A 13,435-nucleotide genomic window follows, 5' to 3' on the forward strand; every position below is an offset into this window, starting at 1 on the left:
ACACTGCTTGCTGGACAGGTCTGGGTGTGTCCCCGATGTCCCCACGGTCCCCGAGCCTGTCACAATCCTGTGGGGTTTAATGGCAGGGCAGGCAGGACATCTCCGCTGGCACCGGAGCCGGTTTGACCGCATCCCAAATCCCTGTAAACAACCACCTGGAACCCTCCGGCTCCGGGGATGGCTTGGGAAAAGTGGTGGCTGGTGGCAGGACCAGGGTGGCTTTGGTGGAGGAGCCCAAAATGTTTGGGTTTAGGGCTGTTGGCGGGGGTGCTGCCCCGAGGAGGGACACGGTGGTGACACCTGTGGGATGGGCTGTGGGACACGAATGGCTCCGTGGGACATCCATGGGACACAGGTGGCCCCATGGCATGTGGAAAGCTCCATGGGACATTCGTGGCTCCAAGGGACATCCATAGGGCCCTGGGGGACACGTGGATGGCTCCCTGGGACATCCACAGCTCCATGTGGGCCCCACAGGACTCCTGGGAGGTGACACTGGGGACAGGAGAACCTGCCCCTACTCAGGACCCCAAACAGAACAGGTCTGTGGGTACCAGGGCTGGGGTCCCCATCGCGGGGATGTCCCCTCACCATGGGGACCGAGGGCCACTGTAGGTGAAGTGACAGTGAGAGGGTGAACTCTGTCCCCAGTGCCCCTGTCACCTGTCCCTGTCCCCAGTGCCCTGTCCCTTCACCCTGTCCTACAGCTCCTGTCACCCTGTCTCCACCTCTGCTCCCTGACCTCATCACCCATTCATGTCCCCACCCCTGTCCCCATCACTGCCCTCTCTCCCTGCCACCTGTCCCTGTGTCATCATCCCCCACCCCGTGGCCCCACACCCCCTATAGCTCCATACTTCCTGTCCCCACATGTCCCCCCATAGCCCACCCAGAGCCCCAATGCCCTCTAACCCCCCATATCCCTACAGCCCCATACATTCCCATATCCCCTATACTCCCCATACCCTCTGGAGACCCCTATAGCCCCCATCCTCACCCTAAAATCCTAGAGTCCTCTCTGACCCCATAGCCCCATTCCTTCCCCATATCCCCTATATCCCCCATACCCCCATATATATATATATATAACCCCCAAACCCCATAGCCCCAATGCCCTCTAAGCCCCCATATCCCTATAGCCCCATACACTCCCACATCACCTATACCCCCCATACACTCCTATATCCCCTAAACTCCCCATACCCTCTGGAGACCCCTATAGCCCCCATCCTCACCCTAAAACCCTCTCTGACCCCATACCCCCATCCCTTCCCCATAACCCCTATATCCCCCATAGCCCCATATATATATATAACCCCCAAACCCCATAGCCCCAATGCCCTCTAAGCCCCCATATCCCTATAGCTCCATACACTCCCACATCCCCTATACCCCCCATACACTCCCAACCCTCCATAGCCCCCATACCCACTGGAGACCCCTATAGCCCCCATCCTCACCCAACCCCCCTATAGCCCTCTCTGACCCCATACCCCCATCCCTTCCCCATATACCCTATATCCCCAATACCCCCATATATATATATAACCCCTATATCCCCCACACCCCCCAGTGCCCCCCTATGACCCCCAAACCCCATACCCCCCCATACCCCTGCACCCCCCCATGTCCCCCCTGTCCCCCCAAACCCCAAACCCCAAACCCCCATCCCCCCCTTCTCCCGCAGCCCCTACTCCGGGCGGGGCTGGCGGTGCCGGGCGGGGGGGGTTCGGGCAGGGTCCAAGGCTTCGGGGCGGGCCGGGGCGGTACCGGGGGGGCGGTGCTGCCGAGGCCTCTGCACCCTGGGGCGGGCCGGGGTTGCCGGCACAGCGGTTCAGCCCGGTTCGGGCCCAGCATGAGCGGCCGCCTCGGGGACCTCAGCCCGCAGCAAGCGGAGGCACTGGCCCAGGTGAGGGTGAGGGAGCGGGACCGGAACCGGGACCGGGGGTGCTGCGGGGGGAGCGGGGCCGGATCCCGGGTAGAGCCGCTCCGTATCCGCGGCTACGGGCATCGCTGCTCCGGTCCGGCCCGGTCCGGCCCTCGGGCTTATCCCGCCGGGCCCGAACCCAACTCCCCGGAGGCACCAACCCCCGGGATGAGCTCCCCCTACCCCCCCAGCGCGGAACGGACCCCCCGGGGGTCTCGCACCTGGACCATCTCCCCCCGCACCCCCCACGGAACTGGGCACCAGCACAGCTCCCGGACCCTGGGACTGGGCACGGAACCCCTGGGACTGGGCACCAGCACAGCCTCTGGACCCCCGGGACTGGGCATGGGACCCCCGGGACTGGGCACCAGTGAGCCCCCCCATCCCTTTTCCAGTTTTTTCCACCGGTGACCAGGAAACCTCCCAGGTCTGAGGTCCTGCTCGCCACCCAGCCCGGTGGCCATGCCACCCGATGCCCCCCTTGCCCCCCTCCCTGGGGGTGCCAGACTTTACCCAGACGGTCACACCCCCTCCCAGGGCAATCCTGGATCTTATCGGTGCCTTTTCCACCCAACCGAACCTCCTGGGGAGGGCGATGACCCCGGTCCGGGGGGAGCAAATTGGGGTTCGGGGGGGGCAGATTGGGGTTCGGGGGTGCAGGTTGGGGTCTGGGGGGGTCTGGTTGGGGTTTGAGGGGGGCAGGTTGGGGTTTGGGAGGGGGCAGGTTGGGGTCTGAGGGGGGGGGAGGGCAGGCGAGGTGCCAGTGCCCCCTGCCAGTGCTTGGTTGTTGTTCCCCGGGTGAAGAAGCTAATCCCGGGTTTAATTACACCTCAATCCAGCCGGAGCTAAGCTAATCAAGGCTCATTAAGGGGAAGGCCCAGCCTGGTACGGAGATTTGGACCGCAGCCTGGCTGGGGGGGGAGCAGGGCCACGTGCTGAGGGTGCCCCTGGCACCCCAACCCCCCCCCTTGCCCACCCCGGGTGTCACTGGAGCTGGGGGACACGCGGGGACTGCTCCCATCCCATGGGGTGGCAGTGGTGATGGTGGCAGGGGGGACACCCAGGTGGGACCCTGGGTGGGGGAGCCGGGTGGGTGGCAGCCGCCCCCTGCCCCCTTGCACAAGGTTTGGGGACAGTCCCTGCCAGGAGAGTGGCACTTGTCACAGCAGCACCTGGTGCCAGGTGTCCCTGCTTTCCTAGGACAGTCCCAGTCCTGGATGGGACTTTTTTTTTTTTTTTTTGGAGGGGGGCTGTGAGGAAGGACAGAGAGGGGACAAACCTCCAGCCTTGGGACCCCTCCAGGATGTCCCTCTTCCCCACACAGTTTCGGACCAACCTGCAGGACTTGCTGCCCTCCCTGCCCTCCCAGGACGACTCTTACCTCCTGAAATGGCTCCGAGGTAACCCCAGGGTGAGGCTGGGAGCCTCTGGGGGTGATGGTGACACTGCTGGTGACACTGCTGGTGACACTGCTGATGACACTGATGGTGACACTGAACTCTCTTGCAGCACGTTCCTTCGACCTGCCCAAGGCAGAGGCGATGCTGCGCAAGGTGAGAGGACACCCCCCCAGTTGTCACCTCAGGGGGGGGGACAGCATGCTGTGGGCCACCACTCTATCCTGTCCCACGGGATGGGCTGTCCCCAGACCCCTTTATCCCAGCTCCATCCTCCCCCTTGCAGCACGCCGAGGTCCGGAAGCACATGGATGCTGACAACATCGTCTCCTGGGAAGCTCCTGAGGTGGGTGTCCCTGGAAGGGATTGTCCCTGTTTTCCCCCCCCCAGGAGGTGCCTGGTGGCCCCCCCTGAGCCCCCCCGTGCCTCCCGCAGGTGATCAGGAAGTACATGTCTGGGGGGATGTGTGGCTACGACCGGGAGGGCAGCCCCATCTGGTACGAGATCGTGGGGCCGCTGGATGCCAAGGGGCTGCTCTTCTCAGCCTCCAAGCAGGACCTCATCAAGAACAAGTTCAGGGACTGTGAGATGCTGCGCCGGGAGTGCCAGCAGCAGAGCCAGAAGGTGGGCACCCACCTCGCCCATGTCCTGCCAGCCTCACCACCTCATCTCCTCACTGGCCCCACCAAGCCATATCCCCACCAGACCATGTCCTGACAGCCCCTTAAATCCATCTCCTCTCCATCCTTACCACCCCATCCCCTTAAATCCATCTCCTGTCCATCCCAACCCCACAATGTCCTCCCTACCCCCTTAAATCCATCTCCTGTCCATCCTTACAAGCCCAATATCCTCCCCCCCCCAATGTCCTCCCCAGCCCCTTAAATCCATCTCCTGTCCATCCCAACCCCACAATGTCCTCCCTACCCCCTTAAATCCATCTCCTGTCCATCCTTACAAGCCCAATATCCTCCCCACCCCAATGTCCTCCCCATCCTCTTAAATCCATCTCCTGTCCATCCTTACAAGCCCAATATCCTCCCTACCCCAATGTCCTCCCCATCCCTTTAAATCCATCTCCTGTCCATCCCCACCCCACAATGTCCTCCCTACCCCCTTAAGTCCATCTCCTGTTCATCCCCACCACCCAATGTTCTCCCCGGCCCCTTAAATCCATCTCCTGTCCATCCTTACCACCCCAGCCCCATAAGTCCATGTCTGGTCCATCCCCCAGCCCAATGTCCTCCCTTAGCCCCCCAAATTCACACCCTGTCCATCCCCCACCTCGGGTCCCCATCTGTGTCCCTGTCCCAGCACCCACACCACTGGTGCCCCTCTTCCCTGCACCAACACTCGGGAGGTGGCTCTGGCCAGGGGGAACCAGCCCATTGGGGACCACCCTGTCCCCAGGGGTGTCAAGGAGACCCCAAAAGGGCTGGGCACTACCTGACCCCCTCTGTCCTCTCCCAGCTGGGCAAGAATGTGGAGATGGTGCTGATGATCTATGACTGTGAGGGCTTGGGCTTGAAGCACCTCTGGAAGCCTGCTGTGGACACCTATGGGGAGGTGAGGGGCTGGGGACTCTGGTCCTGTCCCATGGTGGTGACACGGGGCTCTGGGCTGACTCGGGGCCCCAAATTTGCTCCATGAGCTGAAGTTCTCCCCATCCTGCAGATCCTGACCATGTTCGAGGAGAATTACCCCGAGTCCCTAAAGCGCCTGTTCATCGTCAAGGGTGAGTTGGGTCCTGGGGTCCTGCTCCCCCCAGCTGGGTGCTGACCCCTCCCCTCCCCCTATAATGCCACTGCTGTCCACCCACCCCTCAGCCCCCAAGATCTTCCCTGTGGCTTACAACCTCATCAAGCACTTCCTGAGCGAGGACACCCGCAAGAAAGTCGTGGTGCTGGGATGTGAGTCTTGACCCCTCTGCTTTCATCCCACCCAAGGGTGAACCCCCAACCTTTGAGGGGGGGGGTGCCCTAGGCTGGCTCAGGGCTCCCATGCCCCCCAAACCTTACTGTCCTACACCCCCCCAGCCAACTGGAAGGAAGCCCTGCAGCAATACATTGACCCCGAGCAGATCCCGGTGGAGTACGGGGGGACCCTGACAGATCCCGACGGGAACCCCAAGTGTCCCAGCAAGGTAGGAGAATCCATCTTCTCCCCCACCCACCTTGCTGGGTGGGCACGGGTGGTCCCCTCCCATCCCTTTGTCCATCTCCTTTGTCCTTTTCCAGATCAGCTACGGGGGGGAAGTGCCCCAGAGCTACTACGTCCGGGACCAAGTGGCCCAGCAGTACGAGCACACGGTGGTGGTGAACAGGGGCTCATCCCACCAGCTGGAATACGAGATCCTCTTCCCTGGATGTGTCCTCAGGTGAGGAGACAGCTCCACGGGGCACGGGAACACCCACCCGCCCACCCAGAAGTGTCCCCAGACCCACGCTGGGACACGGCTGCCTCTCCCAGGTGGCAGTTCAGGTCGGAAGGAGCCGATGTGGGGTTTGGGATTTACCTGAAGACCAAGGTTGGGGAGAGGCAGCGGGCAGGGGAGATGACTGAGGTTTATCCCAACCAACGCTACAACGCCCACATGGTGCCCGAGGATGGGTCCTTCACCTGCTCCACGCCTGGCATCTGTGAGAGACCCCCTGGCCCCGGGGGGGGGGACACCCAACAGCTGCTCCCTGTGTCCCCATAACCCGCCCCTGCTGCCCCCGTCTCCAGAACGAGACCCATAACCAACTCTGCTCCCCCCCCTCGGCCCCATAACCCACAACTGCAGACCCCTAGCCCCATAGCTCACCCCTGCTGACCCCTCAGCCCCATAAGCAGCCCTGCTACCCCCCAGCTCCTGCAGCACCCCCCAGTCCCATAAACCATCCCTACTGCCCCCCAGCCCCATAACCCATCCCTACTGCCCCCCAGCCCTGTAACCACCACTGCTGCATCCCCCAACCCCATAACCCAACCCCTACTGCCCCCCAGCCCCATAACCCAGCCCTACTTCCCCCCAGCCCCATAAACCACCCCTACTGCCCAACTAGCCCCATGACCCATCTCTGCTGTCCCCCAATCCCCACTGTCCACTCAGCCCCATAACCACCCCTGCTACCCCCCAGCCCCATAACCACCCCTGCTGTCCCCCCAGCTCCTGCAGCACCCCACAGCCCCATAACCCCTCCCTACTGACCCCCAGCCCCATAACCACCACTGCTGCATCCCCCAACCCCATAACCCACCCTTACTGCCCCCCAGCCCTGTAACCACCACTACTGCATCCCCCAACCCCATAACCCACCCTTACTGCCTCCCAGCCCTGTAACCCCCCTCTGGTGCCCCCCTCAGCCCTATAACCACCCCATTCCTTCCCCCCCCCCCAGATGTGCTGCGTTTCGACAACACCTACAGCTACCTGCAGGGCAAGAGGGTGAGCTACAGCGTGCAGGTCCTGCTGCCCGACACCGCCTCTGCCCACCAGATACAGAAGCTGGGGGGCAGCGAGGGGACCCCCAACCACAGCCCCTAAGCTGGGGAACCCCCACAGCCCCCTGTCCCCCCCCCTCCTCCCAGGGCAGGGGGCGGGAGGATGGAGGAAGGAAGGAAGGAAGGGGGCTGGGCCCCCTGAGCTGTCGGACCGAGGCGGGGGCTGAGTGGGGCCGGGGGGGCTGCAGAGCTCAGGGTCCCCCCCTCTCTGTGCCTTATGGGGGTCCCGTGCCCACCCGTTGCTGCATGGGGTGGGGGGAGTAAAGGGATGGTCTGAGCTGACTCTCCTCTTGTTTTGTCCCCACCCCCCCTCCCCCAGCCCTGGAATGGCTCCTTGCTGCTGCCCCCAGCCCCATAACTGACCCCCAGCCCCATAAACAACCCCTGGCTCCATAAACAACCCCTCAGCCCCCATAACCCCCCTAACCCCAGAGCCCCCATAACCCCACAGCCCCCATAACCCTGCAGCCCCCTCCCCGCACCCCCTTAACCCCACAGCCCCCATAACCCCATAAGCAGCTCCATAACCCCGCAGCCCCCTCCCCGCACCCCCATAACCCCACAGCCCCCATAACCCCACAGCCCCCATAACCCCGCACCCCCTCCCCGCACCCCTATAGCCCCACAGCCCCCATAGCCCCGCACCCCCATAACCCCGCACCCCCCTTCCCGCGCCTTTCTGCCCCCCCCGCCGTCTCTTTCTGGCCCCGCCCCTTCCGCGCGTGCACCGTTAGGCCACGCCCCCTCTCTCGGGGAGGGGGGGGGGCGGGGCCTGGTGACGCTCGTGCACGGGGGGCGGGGCGGGGGGGCTCGTGCGGCGGCGGGATCGCGCGCGATGGGGGCGGCGGAGCCCGACCTCTACCGGGACACGTGGGTCCGGTACCTGGGTGAGCACCGAACCGGCACCGGGCACGGGCAGAGGGCGGACACACCGGGTACCGGCACCGGGTATCGGTACCGGGCACCGGCACCCGACACCGGGTGCTATCTCGGCACCGGGTGCTGACACCGGGCACGGGTATAGGGCCCCACACCGGGTACCGGCAGCGGGCACTGACACCCGGCACCGGGCACTGACATTGCACGCGGTACAGGCTGCTGACACCGGGTAGGAACCGGGTGCTGCGTCGGATACCGGGCACTGACACCCGACACCGGGTGCTGGCTCTGCACCGGGCACTTCAGCAGGGACCGGGTACTGGCACCCGGTACCGGCCGTTCACGCTGCACCCCGGTAACGGCACCGGGCCGTGCCACTGCACGTGACACCGGGTGACAGCCCCTCACACTGACACCGAGTACCGCGACTGCTCAGTGGCACCGGTACCGGTCACCCCCAGCCCAGCTGTGCCGGTGGTCACGGGGGTCCCGTGTGACCCGGCTGCTTCACCAGGCTGTGCGGGATCGATCCCGCCAGTGGCACCAGGACACCCTGAGGGGACACGAGGACACGCAGGGAAGGCAGAGGGATACCCGTGCGGTCCTTGTCCCCACTGACCCCTGTCCCCCAGGTTATGCCAATGAGGTGGGCGAGGCCTTCCGCCCGCTGGTACCGGTACCGCTGGTCTGGGCCAGCTACGGCGTGGCCACCGCTTACGTGACCGCTGACGCCTTCGACAAAGGCCGCCGAGCCGCCACCGTGAGTGTCACCTCCCCCCGTAACCCCCCCACCCTGTCACCACCACCTCCCCTGACCCTCCCTGTCCCCCCCAGGCTCACGCCCAGGACCCCGCGCAGGTGACCCGGGTGGGGGTGGCCGTGGTGGACACCTTCATCTGGCAGGGCCTGGCCTCGGTGGCCATCCCTGGTGTCACCATCAACCGGCTCTGCGCCGCCTCGCTGGCCCTGATGGGGACACTGACCCGCTGGCCGCTGTCCCTGCGCCGCTGGGCCACCACCGCCCTGGGGCTGGCCACCATCCCCCTCATCATCACCCCCATTGACAGGTGAGGGGACACGGGGACAGCTGGAGCGGGGGGGAACTGTGCCCAGGGTGGCCTCACGAGCAGGGGGGACACGGGGTGACAGTGGGAGGGGGGTAAGGGGGGTGTCCCCATCTCAAAGGGGCTTTGCTGGGGTCTGGTGGGGACACAGGGATGAGCTGGGATTAGTGGGATGAGGTGGCACTAAGCCTGTGGGGACATCTGGAATGGGTGACATTGGGGATGGGGTCTGGGGGGGCATTGGGGATAGGCCCAGCCAGCACTGTCCCTCAGGTCCCCCCTTGTCCCTTCTCTCCCCTCAGGAGCGTGGATTTCCTGATGGATTCCAGCCTCCGGAAGCTCTACCAGGCACCAGGAGAGCCCCCGGCCCCACACTGACCTCAGGGGACACCAAGGGACACACTGATGACCTTGGGGGCTGTCACCCATTCACTGTGAACCTTGGCTCCTGTGACAGCCCTGGAGCCACCAACCCCGCCCCATGGTCCTAATAAACCATTTCAAACCCGAGCTGCTGGGGAAGGGGGTGGTGGGAACCCAGCACCACGTCCCCTCCTTGGGGACACACACAGGGGTCCAGCTGGGGTGGGGTGACCCTATATGCCCAGAGCTGCCCTTCATCCCCCCACCTGGGACATCTTGAGGACTGTCCCCAAGGAGCTGCTCCCACCTCCCAGAACCGGTACCACCAAGGACCCAGATTCCCACAGCCCCATTTGTTGGGGTCATGCCACCTAGAAGCCACCTCTCCTGGTGCTGCAGCTTCCAGGGGAGGTGACACGTCCCCAGCCTGTGGTGGTATCTACCTGGTACCACCTGGAGAACCTTTAGAGGAATGAAAACCACCCCTTACTGGGGAGGAAGGAGGTCACTGGTTCCCCCAGTGTCACCCCCAGGTCCGAGCTGGAACCCCCTATCCCTCCAGAGCCTCGTGGGACATCCTGAGGACTGTCCTCAAGGAGCTGCCACCACGTCCAAGATCTTCAGTGGTGCCACCAGAGACCCAGATTACCCCAACACCATGGCCCAGGGCTGTGCCACCACACCTGGAGCACACACACACACCCATCCACCCCCAGGTGTGGCCCCTGGGGAGGGTGGCACATCCCTGACCTGGGGTGACACCTGTGTGGTCCCACCAGAAGTTTGGGAGAAGAAAAAAAACCCCACATTTTATTGGGGAGGAGGAAGAAGGTCACCAGCTCATGCCAAGCCCTGGTCAGGAGCCACCTCCTGCTCCCTGGGGACCAGAGCCCTCACCACGCTCTGCAGCTCAGCATGGAAGGGGGATTGGTGCCTCTGCCATCTCCGTTGTCCCCGCTGTCCCCTGCACAGGTGCCAGGTGGCCCGGGTCAGCCCCAGCAGGGTGGCTGCCACCAGGACACTGCCCACCAGAGCCACCCCAGCCAGCAGGAACCTCTTCACTGTGTGACATGGAGCTGGGGACAGCAAAAGCACCAAACCAGGGGGGTCAGGGGTGGCTTTGGCACCAGGGGTGGTGGCCTTGAGGCCATGGGGGGGCGGGGGTTGGTGTCCTCTCACCTTCATCCCGTGGCACCTTCTCCTTCTGCACCAGGAATGGTCCAACCTTCTCCCAGTGGAGTGTCCCCTCTCCCAGGAAGCCTGCAGGGGGACATGGGACAGCCTGTCCCAGCTCCAGGACACAGGGGGCCACCACAACCCCACCCCAGTACCTGGCAGCTCTGTGGGGAGGGTGTCACCAGGGGGACAGACAATGTCACAGCAGTGGCATAGGGTGCTCCGGGAAGGGTCCATCGTGTTGTGCCAGCTGGGAAGAGAGGACACAGCTGGTGGGAGAGCTCTGGGGGTCACCAACCTCCACCCCAAAACCCACATGGTGCCAGACCAGTGGGACCCTCCACTTCTACACATCCTGGCCACCCCAGAGATGTCTTCCAGGGGACACCGTGCACCCCAACATCCATCTGCAGCTGCAGAGAGCCAGGACCTACCCCAGGAGGTACCATCAGGTCACAGTGGGGTGGCTCGGTCCCCCAGACGGGTCCCCTTGCTTAATAGGGTCTTCTTCTAAAGCACCCATGGGTGCTGGGTGGGTGGGGCACCATGAAGGAGCCCACAGGAGGGTGAAGCTCACCTGGCTGTGGTCTGGCTGTAGATGCAGGACCTGGCACGGTGTCCCCACGCTGTCAGCAGACAGTGGATGTAAACCTGCCAGGACACCAGGCAGAAGGTGCCACCACCACCACCACCACCACCATCATCATCATCATCATCATCATCATCATCATCATCATCATCATCATCATCATCATCATCATCATCATCAGGAACCCCTTCTGTGGGGTCAGACCAGCCCAGGGAAGAGCAGGGTGCCCCAGGAAGGGCACTGGGAACCCCAGGTCATCCCCAGCAGGACCTCAGACCCATCACACCAAGGACATCACCCCAACCTCACCTCCTCCTCCTCCTCCTGGAGCTCCTCCTCCAGCACAGGGGTTGGGATGGAGAGCAGGAGGACAGTTCCCCCTCTCTGGTGCTGGCTCCCCAAATTCTGCCCATGCAGGCACCTGAGGCAGGAGAACACCACGGGGACACTCCAAGGCTGTCTCCGAGCCCTTGGACATCCATCCCTCCCCGGGAAGGTCTTGTAGGACCTCAGGTGCCTGGAGCAGCAGTCCCCACCTCCCACCACCCCACAGGTGCTGACCCCTGGCTGTTCACCACCAGGAAAATCCTCCTGGAGTGTCCCAGCTGCTCCGTGCTGGTCCCATAGCACTGCTCCACATAAATCTTCAGGGAGATGCCAGGACTGAAGTCAACCCTGGCCTCCAGGTGGATGGTAGAGCCAGGCCTGACCACCACCAGCTTCTTCAAGGCACTGGGGTCCTCTGAAAAAAAGAGGACGGGTCCACTGTGACATCCCCAAGCCTATCCCACCACAATCAGGGACATCAGAGAGGTCCCAGACCACCACCCACCAGGACCTTTGCCCCTACCCCTGTGAAAGAGGTCCCTGAGCCAGGAAGCCAAGAGCTGTCCTGGCTCTGCCACCCCATTCCACCTTCTCTGCCTGCTCTCCAGAGCTACAGAACCTTCCTGGTGCCCCTCCTGGAGCTGTGAGGGACCACATCCCCTCCATATCCCCTCGTGGTGTCAAGCATGGGACCAGGAACATCTCAAGGCATCCCCAACACCCACACCTAGAGTGGGAGGGATGGGCCTGCATGGATGGCCACCTCCTCCTCGTGGGTCCTAGTGCTGAGGGCAGGCAGCAGAAAGCACCAGGAGCTGCTGGTCAAGTCCAGGGGTCTTGGTTGGACCCATCCTGGTGTCTCTCATCCCCCAAAGCTGGCACCCAACAGAGCACTCACCATCCAGGAGCCTCAAGGTGAAGTTCATGGTGGGCTCCTCGGGGTGGGTGTGCTCTCGAGTCCCACCAGGCATGGTGGCAGCAGCAGCAAGCACTGGGGCTGGGACCTCTGTCCCCATCCCTGGGGACACCCCAGGAGCCACCACCATGGGACTGGAGGATGGTGAAGCACCTGGAGCCATGGTGGTCCCTGCAGGAAGGGGAGGGTTTGGGCAGCTGGAGCAGCAGGTCCCAGACACAGGGGGGACATCCAGGTCCTCAGATGTCCCTGGGACTCCTGGAGGGGCAGGGAGCAGCAGCAGAGAGGAGGGAAGAGCACCCAGGAGCATTTGGGCACATCCAGGGGGAAATCCTCCATCTAGGACCTCCTCTGGGTGCAGGGGACCACTGTGGTGGGTGCTGGAGGAGGAGATGGAGGAGCTCCACAACAGACTTCCCAATCCTCCTCCTCCTCACATGTGAAGTTGGGGGGGTTTGGAGACCTTGTGCCTCATGGTCCTGTCCCACCTCACATCCTACACATAGTCCCAAGGTCCACCACAGCTTTGGTCCCACCTCAGCACTCCTGGGAGCAGACAGGTTCTACCAAGAGCATTTCCCAGCAGAGTGACCCTGGACAAGGCAGGGGACAGGCCAGGAAGCTGCTCCTGGAGCACCAGGAGACCACTGCCAGCAGCCACGAACCTCACGGGTGGCTCATGGCACCCCCACCCAAACCAGGTCCTGCTGGGACCTGCAGCCAGCAGGAACCCTTTGCCCAACCTCACATCCCCAGAGCACAGGGTCACCTCACAAGGTCTCCTCTCCACCAAGATCTCCTACACCAGCAGGTCCAGGAAGGCATCAGGAACCAGCACTGGGCAAAACCAAGGGGTGTCCCCCATCCTTCTGCACCTAGACATGAATGCCACCACCCACCTCCCCCAGTACAACCAGTATGTGTGTGTAAGGGGGAGGTTGGGACTGAGAAGAGCAGCTAAGGGGGTCCCAGCCCCACTCACCTACCACCTCCAGCACAGCCCCACACACCAGCACCCACCAGCACAACCCCATCCTTGACCAGTCCCACCTCCACCCCCTGGGGACCTTTTAAGACCAGGGTCAAGGGGCCCCAGCTGGTGCTGGAGGTGCTGAGGATTGGATTGATTTTCTCTTCAGCCAATCAGCTGTCCCAGGTGTGGGGCTGGGCCCACACCCCATCCCATCCCATCTCATCCCATCCCAAGGGTGTGCACCCATTGCTCTGTCCCCATTCCATCACACAACCTTGGTCTCATGGATGTTCCTGGTGCCACCTCCTGGTGGTACTCATGGTCCTTGACCCAGCAGA

The 13,435-nt window shown here is 63.3% G+C and overlaps 3 protein-coding genes across 4 annotated transcripts; 2 read left to right on the forward strand and 1 right to left on the reverse strand.

The window, feature by feature from the left end:
- Positions 1-1,766: 1,766 nt before the first annotated feature.
- SEC14L2 (SEC14 like lipid binding 2) lies at positions 1,767-7,092 on the forward strand. 2 transcript variants are annotated; one of them, XM_071763125.1, is made up of 12 exons: positions 1,767-1,909; positions 3,252-3,327; positions 3,437-3,480; positions 3,611-3,670; positions 3,760-3,948; positions 4,795-4,890; positions 4,999-5,059; positions 5,151-5,234; positions 5,361-5,467; positions 5,562-5,701; positions 5,794-5,963; positions 6,708-7,092. In XM_071763125.1, exons 1-12 carry the CDS (start codon positions 1,856-1,858, stop codon positions 6,851-6,853), a joined length of 1,227 nt encoding a protein of 408 aa, XP_071619226.1. In that variant the 5' UTR covers positions 1,767-1,855; the 3' UTR covers positions 6,854-7,092. The 2 variants fall into 2 exon arrangements, with proteins under 2 accessions (XP_071619226.1, XP_071619227.1); XM_071763126.1 differs by having other exon boundaries at positions 1,814-1,909; positions 3,173-3,327.
- A 487-nt stretch (positions 7,093-7,579) lies between these two features.
- MTFP1 (mitochondrial fission process 1) lies at positions 7,580-9,263 on the forward strand. The gene is made up of 4 exons (XM_071762988.1): positions 7,580-7,697; positions 8,322-8,449; positions 8,524-8,756; positions 9,056-9,263. The coding sequence occupies exons 1-4, from the start codon at positions 7,646-7,648 to the stop codon at positions 9,129-9,131; spliced, it is 489 nt and encodes a 162-aa protein (XP_071619089.1). The 5' UTR covers positions 7,580-7,645; the 3' UTR covers positions 9,132-9,263.
- Positions 9,264-9,717: 454 nt separating this feature from the next.
- LOC139805305 (uncharacterized) lies at positions 9,718-11,162 on the reverse strand. Its single transcript, XM_071763587.1, has 5 exons — positions 11,159-11,162; positions 10,870-11,071; positions 10,448-10,542; positions 10,296-10,376; positions 9,718-10,192 (listed from the first exon to the last, which is right to left on the reverse strand). Exons 1-5 carry the CDS (start codon positions 11,160-11,162, stop codon positions 9,957-9,959), a joined length of 618 nt encoding a protein of 205 aa, XP_071619688.1. The 3' UTR covers positions 9,718-9,956.
- Positions 11,163-13,435: the final 2,273 nt, after the last annotated feature.

This window comes from Heliangelus exortis, chromosome 19, assembly GCF_036169615.1.
Source record: "Heliangelus exortis chromosome 19, bHelExo1.hap1, whole genome shotgun sequence".
Taxonomy (NCBI): domain Eukaryota; kingdom Metazoa; phylum Chordata; class Aves; order Apodiformes; family Trochilidae; genus Heliangelus; species Heliangelus exortis.